At 37.0% G+C, this 17,140-nt stretch overlaps 1 protein-coding gene across 14 annotated transcripts in view; it reads right to left on the bottom strand.

Annotated features, from left to right (window-relative positions):
- The window catches only part of METTL25 (methyltransferase like 25), a 141,565-nt gene that overhangs the window by 9,078 nt on the left and 115,347 nt on the right, over positions 1-17,140 (bottom strand). For 6 of the 14 annotated variants that reach the window (XR_011977301.1, XR_011977298.1, XM_072655487.1 and 3 more), the window contains one exon: positions 8,470-8,563. The exons of 5 other annotated variants lie outside the window; for them this stretch is intronic. Coding sequence is in view for 6 of the 9 variants with exons in the window: in XM_072655487.1 (XP_072511588.1) it covers positions 8,470-8,563 (94 nt within the window). In the remaining 3 variants the exon portion in view is untranslated. Of the gene's footprint in view, positions 1-8,469; positions 8,564-16,899; positions 17,075-17,140 lie in introns of those variants that run through there. 3 more of the 14 variants (XM_072655489.1, XM_072655493.1, XR_011977303.1) reach the window with 3 other exon arrangements.

The following is a 17,140-nucleotide window of genomic DNA, read 5'->3' as shown; positions in this document are numbered from 1 at the left end:
ATCCTGTGCTGCCCCTCTCCATTTTTATTGTAATGGGGACACAGTGGTAGAAAAAGACGAAGGGTGCTAAGAATCATACTTTTTTATGTCTTATAAACATTGAGACATTACAGTGTAGTGGACAGAAGGATGGTACTGGAGTCAGGAGAACCTAAGTTCAATTTTGCCTCTGATATACTGACCACATGGCAAGTTTCTTAACCTTTAAGTCCTTCAAGCAACCAGCTAAAACTAAGTTTCTGAGGATATAATGACCTCCATTGGTAGAGATTTTTTCATGGGGAGTTCCTCAAACCACTAAAACCTGTCTTGCCCCATCCCATAAATATTATCTTCAATGTTAGTACTCTAAATATTCAATCTTTGTCCAAGTGACAAATGGTCATCCCATGGAGGAACCAAGCACATTAATGCTGACATTTTTGCTATAAATGAAACCAGAAGGAAGAAGGAAGTTGCAGCTCAATGGAAGGATGGTTCAGAGGTTCTCTTTGGAGAGGAAGATAAAGGGGCTGATTTAATCATGTGCCAAAGGCAACAAGTAACATTTTATTGGACATCTACTACAGATGTGCTTGTGTTTGTAAAAAAAAAAAAAAAGTCACTATGACAATAACTGTAGCTCATACACCAACATCTTTTGTGGAGAACAAAGAAAGAAAATCTATAAAGACTTTTTTTTTTAAGACTCTCTACATTCAATCTACTTATGCTTTGATATTTAGTAACTTGAGTGAAAAACTAGGAATTAGTGAAGAATATCAGAGATATACTGGAAAATACAGATAAGGAGTAAGGAATGAGAGAAGTCAAAGATTTATAGATTACAAAGAAGCCTCACCCCTACATAGCACGTATATTTTCTTTAAAGAACAAGTGGGAAGGCAAGCAGTAAATAAGAAGCAATGTAATGAATTATATTTTAAGACTTCTTACTGATATCATTCCTTGGTTAGCTGTCAGTGTACAATCAGGCCACTAACTTGTTAGAGTGAAAAGTAAAGATAGATCTTGCTCTAAAAAGATTATAAGAAAGAAAAGTCCAAAATAAATGTGATAAAAGGGAGTAAAATAACTACAAATGAGAGAGGTGTAGGCAAAGAGCCATGGGGAATTTGGGATTAGTTTCCACAAAAAGTAAGAAGGTGATTCCTTTATTAAGTAGAAGGTTGGTCAGAATGACCTCGTGGGTCATTTCTAATTCCATGATGATAGAAGTTCCAAAAGTCTAGCACTCTGTGTAATGGAGCCATGTTGCCTTTGCCACAAGGTTGCTATTTCATGAACTGTCAAAGACAGGAAGAGTGAACACCGAGCAAAAGCACTAAGTAAAGTGTACAGAGTAAGTGAATGTATAATAACCCTTACCTCAAGCCATTACTGGGTGATAATCTATTCTTTACTCCTCTATTTCAGCACATCTTCTTGTTTTATTAACATTCTTACTTAATTCTCTCATAAATTCTCCTTAAAGTCTATGAATTCTTCCTCCCTTCTGTTTTTGTTTACTTTTTATGAAACCATAATAAATGGCTGAGGAAATCTCAAAGATATCGAAAAACATAAAAATTAAGTGTTTACAGACTGATGAACAGTATTCATGGACATGTTTATTTGTTTGTTGGTTTACAGCATAGGTACTTAAGAGTCTTGTGTGTATCACAGACCCATCTGGCAATGTCTGATGAAGCCTATGGGTCCTTTCTCAGAAAAATGTTTTCACAAAATCAAAGGAAACGCTAAATTTCAGTTACATTTTAGGGAAAATAAAGATAGAATGTTTTTTTTTCCCATCCAAGTTCATAGACCTCCTGAATTCTATCTATAGACCCCTAGGGTATACATGGTACCCAAGTAATCTCTGATTTAGAGGAAAGAACACATAGACAAGAGACAGGAGACCTAGTTAGTCATTAACTGGATTTATAATTTGGGTTAATTCACTTCCTCTCTTTCTTAAGGGGCTTTGTCCATAAAATAGATACCTATCTCAGAGTTTTACTATATCACTTGTTGTATAGGAAAGGACCTTGAAAAAAAAGTATAGCATAATATAATGCTATAAAATATTAGGTAATGTTATCATTATTATTAGTATTACTTTGTGTCCAATTAATTTTGGCTTATCCTGTTAAAAAGATATCCAGGGTACTCCATAGGTACTTAGAAAATGTTAAGAGATGGGGACTGGACTTGTGGAAAGGTGATGAAGGAGGCTCCTTCTATCAAAAAACCTTATAACCTTAGGGAAATGCCTAGAACTGTGAAAGATTATTCAGGGGTGGGAAACCTGTGGCCTGGAGGTGACATGTGGCCCTCTAGGTCTTCAAGTGTGGCCTTTTGACATGATTCAAACTTCACAGAACAAATCTCCTTAATAAAAGGATTTGTTCTGCAAAACTTAGATTCTGTCAAAAGGTTGCACCCAAGGACCTAGAAGGCCACATGTGATCTTCTGGCTGGTAGGTTTCCCACCCCTGGATTAAATGAATTGACCAGGTTCATAAAGCCAGTATATATCAGAGAAAAGACTTGAGCCCAGATATTCTCTCTACCCACTACACCACACTGCTTATCATGAAAGCTCTCTAGAAGACAAAGCTGAGCCTCTGGAGAGGATCCATGTGACAATGTGCAGCCAAATTGTAAAGAATCAGAAGGTGTGAATGGATATGGACGGAGGACACATCCGTGGATGTGAAGGAGTGTAGAGTCAAAATAACAATAATTAAAGTTCAAATGATTGAGGTTTTAATCATTTTCTACATAAGCCCAGCAAGTAAGTTGTGCTAGTTGCATCATTCCAGTCTACACATTATGGAACTAAGTCTTACAGAAGATAAATGACTTGTACATCACAGGACAAGGACTGAGGTAAAGGCCAGAGCTGAGACTGGAACCCAGAATGATTCTTAAGCCTAACGACTTTTCTAGTATAGCTGTAGCTCTATCTTGTGAAGAGATGTTCAGGTCGTCAAAAAACACTTATCGAGTGTCATGTAAGTATCAGGCATTGTATTACGTACTGATTTTACAAAGAAAGGCAGAAACAGGATCCTGCCTTAAAGGAACTCACTATTTGCAAACAAGATCTATAGGAGAGAAATGGGAAGTAAACACAGAGAAAGCTTGAGCGGAGGGGAGGAGTGTTAAAGACATCCTGCAGAAGGTGGGATCTAAGTGGCATCTTTAAGAAAGCCAGGGTAGCCAGACTGTGGAGAGGTCAGGAAGGAGAACATTCCAGGTATGGAGACAAACAATGAAAAGTCATGGAGTCAGATCATGGAGCGCCATGCATGAGGTAAAGCCAGAAGGCCACTGTCACTGGATCACAGAGCACACGGACAGAAGAAATCATTTAAATCATAATAGCAAGCGTTTAGATAGTACTTTAGGGTATGTAAAGGGTTATATTTATTTGGGAGGAGGCGTTAGTATGATCTCTGTCTTCTAGATTAGGCAATTCTGGCGAACAGAGGTTAAGGACTTTGCTCAGGGTCACACAGCTAGTTAAGAATCTGCGGCAGGACTGGAATTCAAATCTTCCTGACTTTACCGCATCATCTAGTAGTGAAGAAAGACTGAACAATAGTATGATAAAGAACAAAATGAAAACTGTGCAAGAGAAGAATATCAGATTTCAGAGAAAGATTATAGGTTAACACAGGAATAGAATGAAGAATCCAATTTGGTATAAATATGTCTCTATATACACACATATATGTATATATGTATACATCTACATAATATCTATAGACACATATCTATACACACATATACGTGTACACATACATATGTATACACACCATGTGTTTAAATAACTTTCATATGCATATGTACATCTCACTCAACTTTTGTCTGGTTACACCACAGTAACTGAAAGTAATTTGAGATCTTGATGTCTCATTTCTAGCTCTCAGACCACCTGTGTAACTTATAACACTCTGTGGTCTTACAAGGTATGGACTTACTGAGACACAGAATTTTCATTGGCTATTAAATTAACGCCAACAGAGACAGGAAACAATTTGTATTTTAACTCAGAGCCTTGGGAAAGCCATTCCAATAATTCTGTCTGAAAGTACCTGCAGGTGCCTAGAGACAACTTGCACAGAAAATAACAGAAAATAATGAACTCTATAACCAAGGGGTGCTCAGAAAAGCATAGTTATGATTTGTAATTAATGAAAATAAGACATAAAATTATCATTTATCAGAGAAGTGGGACAAGTTAGCTAGGCAGCCTCTCAGGTCACTTCCAATTGTGAGATCCGATATTAATTGTTTACTTGATTCCCCTGTTCCTATACTACTCAAGAATCAATATTCTAACCTTTACTGACCTCCCTCCAAAAATGACACATTTAAAGGCTTACTAGGGAGGGAGGGAGGAAAAGAGAAAGACACAGAGAGAAAGGGGAAGGGAGAGAAGGAGAGAGAGGAGAAGGTGGGAGAGAGGTAGAAAGGGAGAGAGGAAAAGGGAGAGAGAGGAGAAAAAAGAGAAAGAAAGAGAAAGGGAAAGGGAGAGGAAGAAGGACAAGAGAGAGGGAAAGAGAGTGAGAGCGAGAGTGAGAGAGAGCGAGAGAGAGAGAGAGAGAGAGAGAAGAGGGAGGGAGAAAGAGAGAAGAGGGAGGGAGAGAGAGAGAATAAGAAAGAACGAGATCCTGAGATTTAATAAATATTTTGAAAAGTAAAACACACTGGTTCAGAAACAACAAAACTATAAACTGACTTTTCCCCAGATTCCAAAGAAATTCACAGCAGAAAAAGGCTGAGGAGTAATTAGTTTAGCTATACGTCTGAATATCACTGAGTGAGGTGGGAATTACAAAAACTTTGTGATTAAAGTATTAGCAAGTCTTAATATTTTACCACAAGAAAGAATACCTTTATCAGAATAACACTAAGAAGGACTGTAGTAGTTTTATTCTGAGAAGGTGATTTTGTACATAAGGTATATTTGGTGACATTGCTACAGTGTAGTTGGCATCCTGAAATACTTAGCTAGATTTAACTTCTCTGGAGTCTAAAATCCTTCCTTTTTTAAGAGTCTATAACAGTATCCAATTACTAAAGCAGACAATTCAGTCAAAAGATACAAAAAATGAAGGAATTCGTTAAATAGGGACCATTTTAAAGATCAATTTGCCTATGTTTCTAAAACTACATTCTCGAGACATTTTTTTTCCAGAACTTTCTATTCATGAATTATTAGGGAGGTCACTTAAACCAGCAATAATTTAGATGCCTGTTTAAAAAAAATGGGATTTATGATGAAAATGTTGGCAATCCCTTTATCTGTCTCCAAATGGAACGACTGGAATGACAAACGCTCTAAGTGAGAAGAAGGCCCAGGGCTGTCTTTCATAAATGACTTTAGAACTTGTCACCTTGGATTCCTCATTGAGGTTGGATATTAGTCATACGTAAATCTAGCACATGTTGAGCTGGCCTACTTGGAATGATAATGATTTGTCTAAGAGTGTTCTGTTTTACTTGATATGTCTTCAAGTAATTTTTCAGGAAAAGAACCTGTCCAGAAGCACGTTAAAAGATTTTCTAGACACTTCCCATGTTTACATAATTCTGAATGTTAACAGATGTTCACTGCAGGATCAGAAACACACTGATATATATTTGTTCAACACAGATTCATTTGTATAAATATAATAGTTTGTAAACATTAGGAAGCTCTAACACCAACTTAATCAAAAAGCTTCTGAAGGCATGTTGTCATGTTCAATGATTAGAAACTCATGTAAGCACTGATGTGATTGTGTTTATGCACAAAACTAGATTGTAGAATCTATTTTCAGTTGGCTGTGGTTAATATGTTCCTTTCTAGGCTGTAATGACAAGGATCAGGATACATAAAATGGATATGAAATGAAGCTGAGTTCTCCACTAGCATTCCATGTATTCCTGATTATTTACCTAGCTTCCTCTCTTCTTCTTTTTTCTATTCTCTTTCTGTACCTGCTTACTTTTTTTCACTCACTGATTTTTCAATATTTACATTTTATCTCCATCTTTTCATCTTTGGTCTTCCTGTCTCCCTTTGTTTTCCTTCATGTTTCTTTAACCATTTGCCCCTACAGCAGGGGTCTTAAATATTGGGGGTCAGACTCCTGCGACAGTCTGGTGAAGCCAATGGACCCCTTCTCAGAACAATGCTTTTAAATGCCTCAAATGAAATACAAAGGATTACAAAGGAAATCAACATATGGGAAGTTATCAAAATCTTAAAAAACCAAAATAATCTCATGGACCCTTCAGTTAAGAAAACTCTGCTCTAGAGAATCAGTTGAACCACCAGCAAAATCAGTTGAAAGGCTCAGGCTACCACTGCTATAACCTGATGATACTTCACTTAAGACTTTATTTTTACATGGTAGTATAGACTTTCATGAAATTTAGAACCTAATCTTAATCTTGTCGTACCATGCAAAATATTTCTGCCCCTCTAAGGTTTACATATTATGGTTAGAGAGAGGCCAAAATATTTGATGAAACACAATTAATGTGTGCATACGGGTGCATCTTGTGATATATGAAAATATTTAGGCTTATCAGAATACAGAACTGGAGTTCAGAGATCATCTACACGAGGAGGTTAATGGTGTAGATGGCCCGCAAGGGCCAAATCCACCCTACTTCTGTTTTGTATTTTTAAATGCATTTTATTGAGGTTTATTAAAATATTAAATAAGTTCTATTTATTTATTCCCTTACAAGCCATATAAAAACAAGCTGCAGAGGGATTTGGCCCCCTGGCTGTTGTTTACTGATCTATTTCTAGCCCAATCCCCATATTTGTAGACTGAAAAAAAAATGAGATTCAGGAGTTTGTGACTTGCCCAAAGCCATACACGTACTTATTAGCAGAGAGGATTCAAACCCAGATCTTCAGACTCAATCTAGCATTTTCTCCAATGAACTAAAATCACAGACACTAGGGAGTAATAATATAGTATGAGATTCGCTTAACTAGCAAGTTCCACTCATGCAATTAAGTATTTGTTATACAGAGAATGAACTGACTGGGAAGCTCCCTCCCCTCAGTGAACTGATTAAAACCAAGCACATTACGGCAACCTATCAAGGTTGCTGAAGATGAGATTGTTTTACAGAGTTAGAAGTTGAACTAATTGGTCTATAACTTCTTTCCATCTCTTAGATTCTAGTAGATGATTACCAAAATTTCCAGGTAATTCCAGTTTTTAGCAGCAGCTCTCCCAGCTCTTGACTCCATGAAATATCCTGCCCCATGTCAGATACCCTATGGTCCCAACCCCTTCCCCCTTTTCCGCTTCCTTTGGTGTGGCCTTCCCTATACAGCAGTAAGCTCCTTGAGGACAGGGACTGTCTTCCTTTTTCTTATTTGTGACCCTAGTGTTCAGCAGTTTCCTGCACATAGTCAAGTGCTTAATGAAAATTTATTGAACTGAAAGTTAACCACACTGTTCTATAAACAAAGAGGCACAGGAAACCTTTTGGAGGTAGAAGGAATATGGCCAGTACCAATTAGACACTAGATACATTACTTCCAAGTAGAAACTGTACTAAATATATTTTACATAAGCCCTTAGCTTTCAATGAGCATTTGAAACATACCTCAAGAATTAAAAACACAATCCCATTCTCTATAGCTCTGTTATTTCTTAACTTCTTGTCACAAAACAATTTTTTCATTTCCTGTAAGAATTTTCCCTGATCTTTAGAATCAACAAGTCTCACAGTGGGCAGGGACCTCAAGGGAGAGTTCTTCCAACCCAAACCTGAGCAAGACTCACCTCTCATGATAACAATTTAGTTTATAGATCTTTTAAAATATTACGATGTTTCAAATACATTTTAATATTCTTGCTACAGAACAAGATGTATCTGGTAGGTGAAGTAGCACCTTGCTTTCCCATTCTAGAAGAAGCAATCCTATCTACCAAGCTTTTTTTAGTTGTTATAAAATGGTCTCAATTATTACCCTAAACCTTTCATGTAGTTTTGAAATTCCAGGATTCTCTCATTCAAAGCCAAATTAATTAACTAAGTAACTAATTTTTTACAGGGAAGTAATTTCAGCTCTTAAATAAATAAATAAAACATAAAATTTATATATATTTATATATATTTACATTTATATAAATTATATATATATTTGAAATAGAAATAGAAAATTTTCAAAGTGAAACCATTTAATTTACTTCTATTTCTCAATTTTCATTCACCAATGGGATAAGTTTGTTATCAGACTTAGTTTCTTTTAGCTATGTAAACACAAAAAGGGGGGTCCTCTGAATGTTCACAGGATGGCACATTGTATCTAACAGAAAAGACCGTGATTTGTTCTCTACACAACTTAATGTTTCTCATAAAGACCCAAGGCAGAAAATGGAAGCAAAGTGTTCTGAGGCACTTCACTTCATTAATTGTTTTGTAACTCAGTAAAACATTGGATAATTGTGTACCAACCTTGGAGGCATCTAATTCAAGCTTCTTCAAAGATTTTCTGACATAATCCAAAAAGGAAGTAGACTTGGAATAAACTTTACCAACATGTTTATCACTGAAAGACAAAATTGAATCATCTTGTACTTTTTTCTACTGTAATATATACATGTTTTATACTCAATCAACAAACATTTATTGAGTATTTATTAGGTGAAAACATAAACTTCAGATTTGATCTAAACATAGTAATAGTCTCAACTAAACACTTTTTATTACATGTTGCAAATTATTTTAAAATTGCTTTTGGTCATCTTTTTAAAATACTTCAATGGAAGATAAGCAATATGGGACAAAACCATTTATATCTAATAACTTATTCTAACAAAAATTTGATATTTTCTGGGAAGAGTTGTCTTGTAGGAATTTCCATTCTGTTACAAAACATGTTTGTAATTTACTGCTTCATAATCACAGTGCCCACATTTCATTGCAATACCTGCAAATAGTGGCAAGAACTCAATACATAAACGATAAGGACTTTTTCAGCGTCTACAATTGATCAAGTCCCACATGGAGAGTTTGAGCTTATTGATCTCACTATGTATGCCTAGAAGTTGACAGAGAGAGAAAGAGAGAAAAAGAGAGAGAGAGAGAGAGAGAGAGAGTGTGTGTATGTGTATGTTTGTGCATGTGTGTGAGTGTGTTTAAGGAAAATGGAATAATGAAGTTTCCTTACTTAAATGACACAATTCCAGAATGTAACGCCCTATAATTTGGGGTACAGTTTCAGAAATATGATCTAACTGTAGAGATGGAAGCTCAGATCACTGTCATAACCACCTTTTAAAATCCCTTAACAAGAGCTAATTTGAATTTGGAATTGTGTTGCATATTACCACTCATGCTTAATCACAAAGTCTTCTCAATTATTCCTTTGTACTATCTCTTGCATCTGTTCCTTTCCACTCCCACTTCTACGACCCTAATGGTGAATGAAATGCTTTTGTCTTCTCGTGCTTGAGTTACTTCTCCTAACTGGCCATGCAGTCTCTGGTCTATTCTTTCTCTTACCCATTCTGCATATCTGCACAATATCTGTATATCAGTTACCCAGATGAAGGTCTATATGACAAAACTCTATAACGCTAAGTGTGAGTTGAAGAGGTGGGTGACAAGTAGAATTATTCTTTTTAAAACACAAGATTCATGTTATTTCCCTGCTATTTTTTTCCAATGGTATGGACAGAGTATGACATTTAAACTCTTTATCCTCTTAGTTCAAGGTCTTGTACAATTTGGGATTCACTAGCCCTTTCTAATTTTCTTTGTGATGACATTTATACATGAGACATGCACTCCCATCAAACACACTGTACCCTGCATACGCTGTATAGTCCTCTATCCTACCTTTGGGTCTTTGTATCATGCTGTGATTGCTGCTTGTCTAGAACTCATCTTTTCCCTGCTTTGCCTAGCTGAATCCTAGGTCATGGCATACCTGCTCTAGAACACCTTCCCTGACCACACCAGCCCATGGTCATCTGGTTCCTTTGCACTTGTACAGGTAAGTTACCTTTTTATGCTTTGTATCTCCATAATCAGAGAGCTTCATGGTAGTAAGGGTTCAGTCTTAGGTTTCTCTGTATTCCCCAACAGTGTCCAGCAAATAACATATGAACAAATCAAAGATTTGGTGAGTTAGGGAGGAGGGCTGGATGTGAAGTTAGAAGAATCAGGTTCAAATTCTAGTTCTGCTACTTTTTATGTTTGTGACTTTGGCCAAGTTACTGAAATCTGCTAGGCTTCAATTCTCTCACCTCTAAAATGGGGACCTGGGGATGGAATGCATGGTCTCTAATGTCCTTTCCAAAGCTAAATATATAATCTTAAGGAAACATCTTAGAAGTCATCTTCTAAGTCCCCATGTAACTCAATGTATGAATCCTTTGGTCATTTAATCCCTTTTTGAACACTTTCAGTGATGGGAATCTCATACTCTCTGAGGCAATCCAATCCAGTGTTGGGCAGTTCCAATTATTAGGAAGTTTTCTTATACTGAAATTTTGCCTCCCCTTGATTAGTTTTGTCCTTTAAATATAAGGAGAAGGAGACTTAACTACTCTTGTCTATAACAACTTAAACTATTTAAAGACAGCTACATGATGCCTTCTCCTCTCTGGGTTAAACATTTCTTGTTCCTTCAAAGCATTTTATGTGACACGGTTTCATTTTTCTTCTCCTCTAAATGCATGCCAGATTGCCAAAGTCCTTCCTAAAATGGTGAGTCCAGGACCAGACACAATACTTCAGATGTGGTTTGAGCAGGGCAAAGTCCGATGGGACTTGTACTACCCTTTCTCTGCACACTATAATTTTATTAATGCCCTTTAACGTCAAATTAGTTTTTCCCCCTATGCCAGACTACAGACAACTACAGAAGTTTTAGTTCAACTCCCAGTCCTTTTCCAGATGATCAGTGTTATAACCACATCTCCATTTTGTGCTTATGCAGATGATTTTTAAAAAAACCAAGTATGGAACTTTCCATTTTTTCCTATTAAATTAATTTTGTTAGCTTCAGAGGACCATGCCAAGTGGATGAAAGCTTTTGGCATTTTTATCCTGTTATTTCATGCAAAAGTTCCCTACCCCTCCCAGCTTCATTGTATCTCTAGATCTGATGAGCAACATTTTCTCTTCACTTTTCTTCTCCATTATTTCTTAGCTATCTTACTTGTCACCCACTTCTTCTACTCACACCTAGCATTATACAGTGTTATCTTATATGCCTTTAAGTAACTTGATACAGATATTACCCAGAACACTGTCATACTGAACAAATATCTGTCAAGTCATTGTGCAATCCTGATTACAGAAATAGTTAAGATAAGAAGCATAAAGGACCAAGACCTGAAAATACTGTTGTTGTTTAGTTGCTTTCTGTTGTGGCTGCATCTTTGTGACCCCTTTTGGGCTTTTCTGGGCAAAGATACTGGAGCAATATGCCATTTCTTTTTCTAGCTCAATTTACAGATGAGGAAACTGAGGCAAAAAGGGTTAAATCACTTACCCGAGGTCACACAGATTTGAATTGAAGAAGATGAGTTTTCCTGACTCCTGGCCTGGCACTCTATCCACTGCACCACACAGTTATTACAAAATGAATGGAGATTCTGGGGATGGAACCTGGGACCTCACACATGCAAAGTGTGTGTTCTACCACGGAGCAACATTTTTGGCTTTAAAATTGTTATTTTTGTTCAGTTGTGTCTGACTCTTTATGACCACCTGGACTACACTTTCCATGGAGTTTTCTTGGTAAAGATACTGAAGTGTTTTGCTCTTTCCTTCTCTAGTGGATTAAGGTAAACAGAGGTTAAGTGACTAATCCAGGGTCACATAGTCAGTACATGTCTAAGGCCACATTTGAACTCAGGTTTTCCTAACTCCAGGCCTGGTGCTCTATCCACTGTGGCACCTGTGCAAGCTATTTAACCCTGTTCACCTTGGTTTCCTCATCTGTAAAATGAGTTGGAGAAGGAAATGGGAAACCACTCCAGTGTATTTGCCTATTTAGGGTCACAAAGCTTCATTTGTGACTAATCCACAAGAAACAGTTCTGACAGGGCTTTTCCAATCCTCACCTTTGAGGCCTGATGTTGTATTTTGCTGATAAGTGGCAAGAGATTAAAGGTTCTTTTTTGTGTGGTTCTCAGCTAGTCACTAGCTGTAACTCAATGATTCAGGCACTTTATAATGTTAAACTGACAGAAAAAAGCTGACTCTTCACCTCACCTGGAAGTCTTTTCCAGTGAAATAATATCAATGAGACAAAGGGTCTTAAAATAATGAATGAGCTCTGTAAGCTGAACTACTCGCCAAAAGTCATATGAATTATAAATTGAGGTGCTAGTGATGTATTTGCATACATATATGTATATGTGTGTATATATGTGTATGTGTATATATGTATATGCATGTATATGTATACATACATATGTGTATATATATATATATACATACATATACAATTTATATTTTATGTTTGTGAGCAGATGAAGAAATTTCAACTCAACCTACTATGGGCAGAAGAGTATACAAGATCCTAGGGAAAGATAAAGGCAGTCAAGTTATGGTTTTCTCCTTTGTGGGTCTGATGGGAGAAACGCCTGGTGGTAGAAATGCAGTGCTTCAATATGAGAAAAACTTCCTAACAAGTAATTAAAAAGTAACTAGGAAGAAAAATTTCCTAACAAGTCACTAACATGTAACATTCCTAACTAATGTAACTATTCTTAATAAGTAATCACAGTGCCAAAAAGATGATTAAAGAGAACTATACAAAAAGGGCTATGCAAGGTCTGAGGAAAGAAATGCACATTTTAAATGGGGAGAATCAGGAAATGCTTCAAGAAAAGGCAACATCGGAGCTAGATCTTAAAGGAGGGGGAGGATTTCAAGAGGGGTCAAGTAGTCAAGGCTGGGGTGACTTCCAGGGTAAGGAGCAGTGGGAGCAAAAACACAAAGGTGGAAAAGCACTGAATGTGTACTGGAGACACCGAGTAGTTAAATCTAGGGTAGAATAATGTGAAATATTTCCAGAAAAGAAGGTTGGTGTGAGGGTGAAGAGAGCCTTGAAGGCAGGACATGCTAAGCAGTTTGAAATTTAACTGGCAAGTCACAGGAAATCATCAAAGCTTTTTGAACAGAAGAAGGAAAGTTAATATAGTAATGTTGTGAATGCTGGCTTGTTGGAAAATATGTTTTAAATTTTATTATCCTCTTCTAGCACCTTCTGTTTAACTTAAAGTACAGTTTTGATCAAGGAGGGCAGACGTGGCCGTCAATATGTGGCCAAAAGAAGTTAACGTCTAATGATTATAAATGTAATGTTAAATTTAATTTGCTTCTAAGATTGGTTCTCCCACTGTAATAATATAATTTTCAGTAATCCTGATTGGATTTTTCTAGCATTTTGCAACGTTGTCTATATGCTCTACTCTAGTGGTATATCCTGATAAACTACGGATTTAATTTGAGGTCCAATATCACATTTTCATATAGTCTTTTTTTTCTTCTTCAGACATATAAAGGCTACACTGCATTTAACATACTAATTTTTTCATCTGCCAGTTTTGAATGAAGCAGCTTCTTAGGCAAGGAAAGCATTTTCAACTCCTCAGATTTTCATTATGGATGTTAATTTACTGGAGTTTTGACCCTACGTTAGATGCAAGCAATACAAAGACAAAAATAAAACCACCTCTGCTTCTCAAGTAGCTTACATCCTCCTTCTGTATACAACATGCACACAGATATGTAAACACAAGTTAATTTAGGGAGGGAAGGAGAAAGGCTTAATGACTAAGAAGATGAGGAAAGGTTTCAAGGAGGAGGTGGTATCTGAGATAAACTTGAAGGAAGATGAGGATTCAAACAGGCAGAAGTGAGAAGGTAAAACATGTGCAAAGATAAAAGGCAGACTGATCGCCCATTAGGGGGAGAATACACAGGCCATTTTGGGCACAATGGAGATGAGTGAAGGAAAAGTATATAAAAAAAGTATGGGAAGGTAGACTGGAGTGCAACTGAAATATACTTAGCAAGAAGAAATATGGTGAGAATATGTATAGAGGTTAGACTAGAGAGGGGAGAGAGAGACTGGAAACAGGAAGACCAATTAAGAGCCTTCTGCAAAAGTCCAGGCAAGAGATAATGAAGGTTTGAACTTGGTTGGAATCTATGCCCATGAAGGTTTGGGATGGATAGTTGAGACGATGTGGGATTAGAATTGATATGCTTGATTGAATATGTTGGGTAAAGGAAAAGAAAGAAGAGAGGTTGACCTTGAGGTTGTAAATTTGTGCCTTCACCAGAAATGTGAAAGTTTGGAGGAGGCAGATTTGGGGCAAAAATAATAAATCTCATTTTGAACATGGAGATCTTGATGGGATGTCCAGGTAGAGATGTACAGTAGGTTGTTGATAACACAGTTACTAACCAACTGTGCAACCTTTAGGAAATACCTTGATTTCTACGGGTTGGATAAAAGGATTTCTAAAAGTCTCTTCTAGATCTAATGTTCAATGATTCTTGCTGTTAATCGAAGATGTGGGCAACAAATGAGTTAGCTAAGAAATATCTGAGAGATGAAAAGAGAGGCAAAGATGATATATTAGCAAATACATTATAGGAAAAGGAAGAAGACTGGATAGTAGTAGATTAAATTCAAACTAAATCTTATGATAATTCTTCCACTGAATTCAAGATGATTTGACTATAACTACCCCACATTAATCTCTTTTAAAACTATTTTCAAAAATTATGATGTATTTGTCATCACCTGAAATTTTCCCTTTTTCTAAATTTTTAAACTCATTTTATAATTCTATTTATTTTATTATAGAGAGGTCAATTTGGGGTAAAAAAATCCTAAAAAGAAAGTTTTTTCAAAGTTGAATGACAACACCTAGGGAGTTAATCATTGTGTGTGTGTGTGTGTGTGTGTGTGTGTGTGTTTGTCCATTTGTCCTTCATTCTTGAAGACGACCATGACGTCAAGATGATGACATGACTTGCAGCTGACTTTGATTTGAGTGAGGGAGGGCTGTGCAAGGTCACCAGCCTCACTTTCTTCTCCTGAGAGAGGTCAATTTGGGCTAAAACAATCCTAAAAATCAAGCTCTTTAAAACCTGAATGACAACACCTGGGGAGTGAGTTTATCATAGAGCTTTACGGAGGACTACGTGCTGGGAATGTTGAGGAGAAGTTGTTGTTGTTGCTGTTGTGGTTGTGCTTGTCCTTCATTCTCGAAGAAGATCATGCCATCAGAGAAATGATGACATGACCTGCACTTGACTTTGATTTGAGTGAGGGAGGGCTGTGCAGGTCACCAGCCTCACTTCTCCTCCAGAGCAATCTGGATCCCTTCATCAGGATGACTGGAGATGGCCCAGGATGCAATGGGAGACCCTGGCCCTTATGACATTCTCTCTTTAAGTGAGATAGGTCCTACTCAAAGACAGGATGAACAAGCTAAGTATATTTCCATGAGAAGTCATCCATTCTTGATGATTTCCCATCTGGTATCTTTGGAACAAAGAGCAGTCTTTATCTCAAAGGTTGGTGTCTTTGCCAGGTCATTTCTGACCTGATGAAGTAGTGTGAAAATATATTGCATCCAATTATTAGTGTGAGGAGACTGTCAAAAATGTTTCTTTCAATCAGCATTAATAGTACACTTATCTTTCATCAGCACTTCCAGTGTTTTAATTCAATTCAATTAGCATTTATTGAGCACCTACTCTTTGCTAAGTACTGTGAAAAATGCTGGGGATACATCCTACTGAGGCAAAAGTGCACATAGACAGATAAGTATATTTGGTCCAAAAAAGTTTTTCAGTTGCATTAAAAAAAATACCCATTGGAGATACTGTTTAATATTGAAGTTCCTTTGCCTTCTCTTAACCATTTCTTCTTTGTATCACAAGTCTCAAGATTTGTCAATAAATGTTTAAGTTTCTTTTGTATGTTTTCATGATCATTCTGAAACCCCTAGCAGATTTTAAGTTATCACTTCTCACTTCTTGAGTATATGAATGTGGATTTAAGAACATCCCACATGTTACCACTCTGTAGTTGCTCAAAGCAAAAGTTCTTCAATCTCTCACTTAGGAACACTGACATTCATATCTATTTTAAGGTTCCTACAATATTTTAAATCACTGTTCTCCCTGGATCTCAGAGGTTATCTGGACCAACCCCTATCTGAAGCATGCATTTTATAAGATCCCTGAGAAATGATTGTTCAGACTTTGCTTGAAGATCTAAAGAGATGGGGAACTGAGTACTTTTTAGGACAGCCTGAACCATTTTTGACAGCACTGAGAGTAACAACATTTTGCTCTTATTGGACATTACTAATACACCATTTCATTCCAACTCTTTGATGGTGCACCTAAAGGAAGGGAAATCTATTAAAAAAGCTTTCTGTAATATGGGAAAGACATTTAACCATAACCCCAGGGAGGGGTGACCAAAAACTGTGTAATCATAAGCTGGACTGAAGAGGAAGTAATTCAGAAAGGTGCAAAAGAGTATAATGTAATCCTCCCAATCTTAAGGAAGAATTGGAGAAAAAGCGCAAGATGTAGAAAAGAGAGAGGAAATTTTAAGTATGGCCTATTGTATAAACCTAAGCAAATGCACCAAGGTAGCTAAGTGGCACTGGGTTTGTAATCAGCTTCAAATCGGCCTCAGACACTTACTAGCTGTGTGACCCCCGACAAGTCACTTCACCCTGTTTACCTCAGTTTCCTCATCTGTAAAATGAACTGGAGAAGGAAATGGCAAACCACTCCAATATCTTTGCTAAGAAAACCCCAAATGGGTTCACAAAGAGTCAAACATGACTGAAACTACTGAACAACAACAAAACAAGGTTACTGAGGCCAGGTTGGAAGTGAAAAAAACAGACCTGATGGCTGGATGGATGGTAGCGCATGTCCCATCTCTATGCCCCTTTTAGATGCTTTGGTTAGTTGGCTAGCCAGCAGAAATGACATCCTCTCTCCTTCCAAGGGATAGTGTACCTTTTTTTTTGGCACTGTTGTTTTTCTCTCTTGTCTATGGAAGAGGGAAAAGTGCCTAGTATGACATGACTGCTAAAGTCTCATATTTTGAAATGTAGTG

The sequence above is a fragment of the Notamacropus eugenii genome, chromosome 3 (genome assembly GCF_028372415.1).
Source record: "Notamacropus eugenii isolate mMacEug1 chromosome 3, mMacEug1.pri_v2, whole genome shotgun sequence".
Taxonomy (NCBI): domain Eukaryota; kingdom Metazoa; phylum Chordata; class Mammalia; order Diprotodontia; family Macropodidae; genus Notamacropus; species Notamacropus eugenii.
The sequence above is the reverse complement of the archived record's forward strand: the minus strand, read 5'-3'. Positions and strand labels throughout refer to the sequence as shown.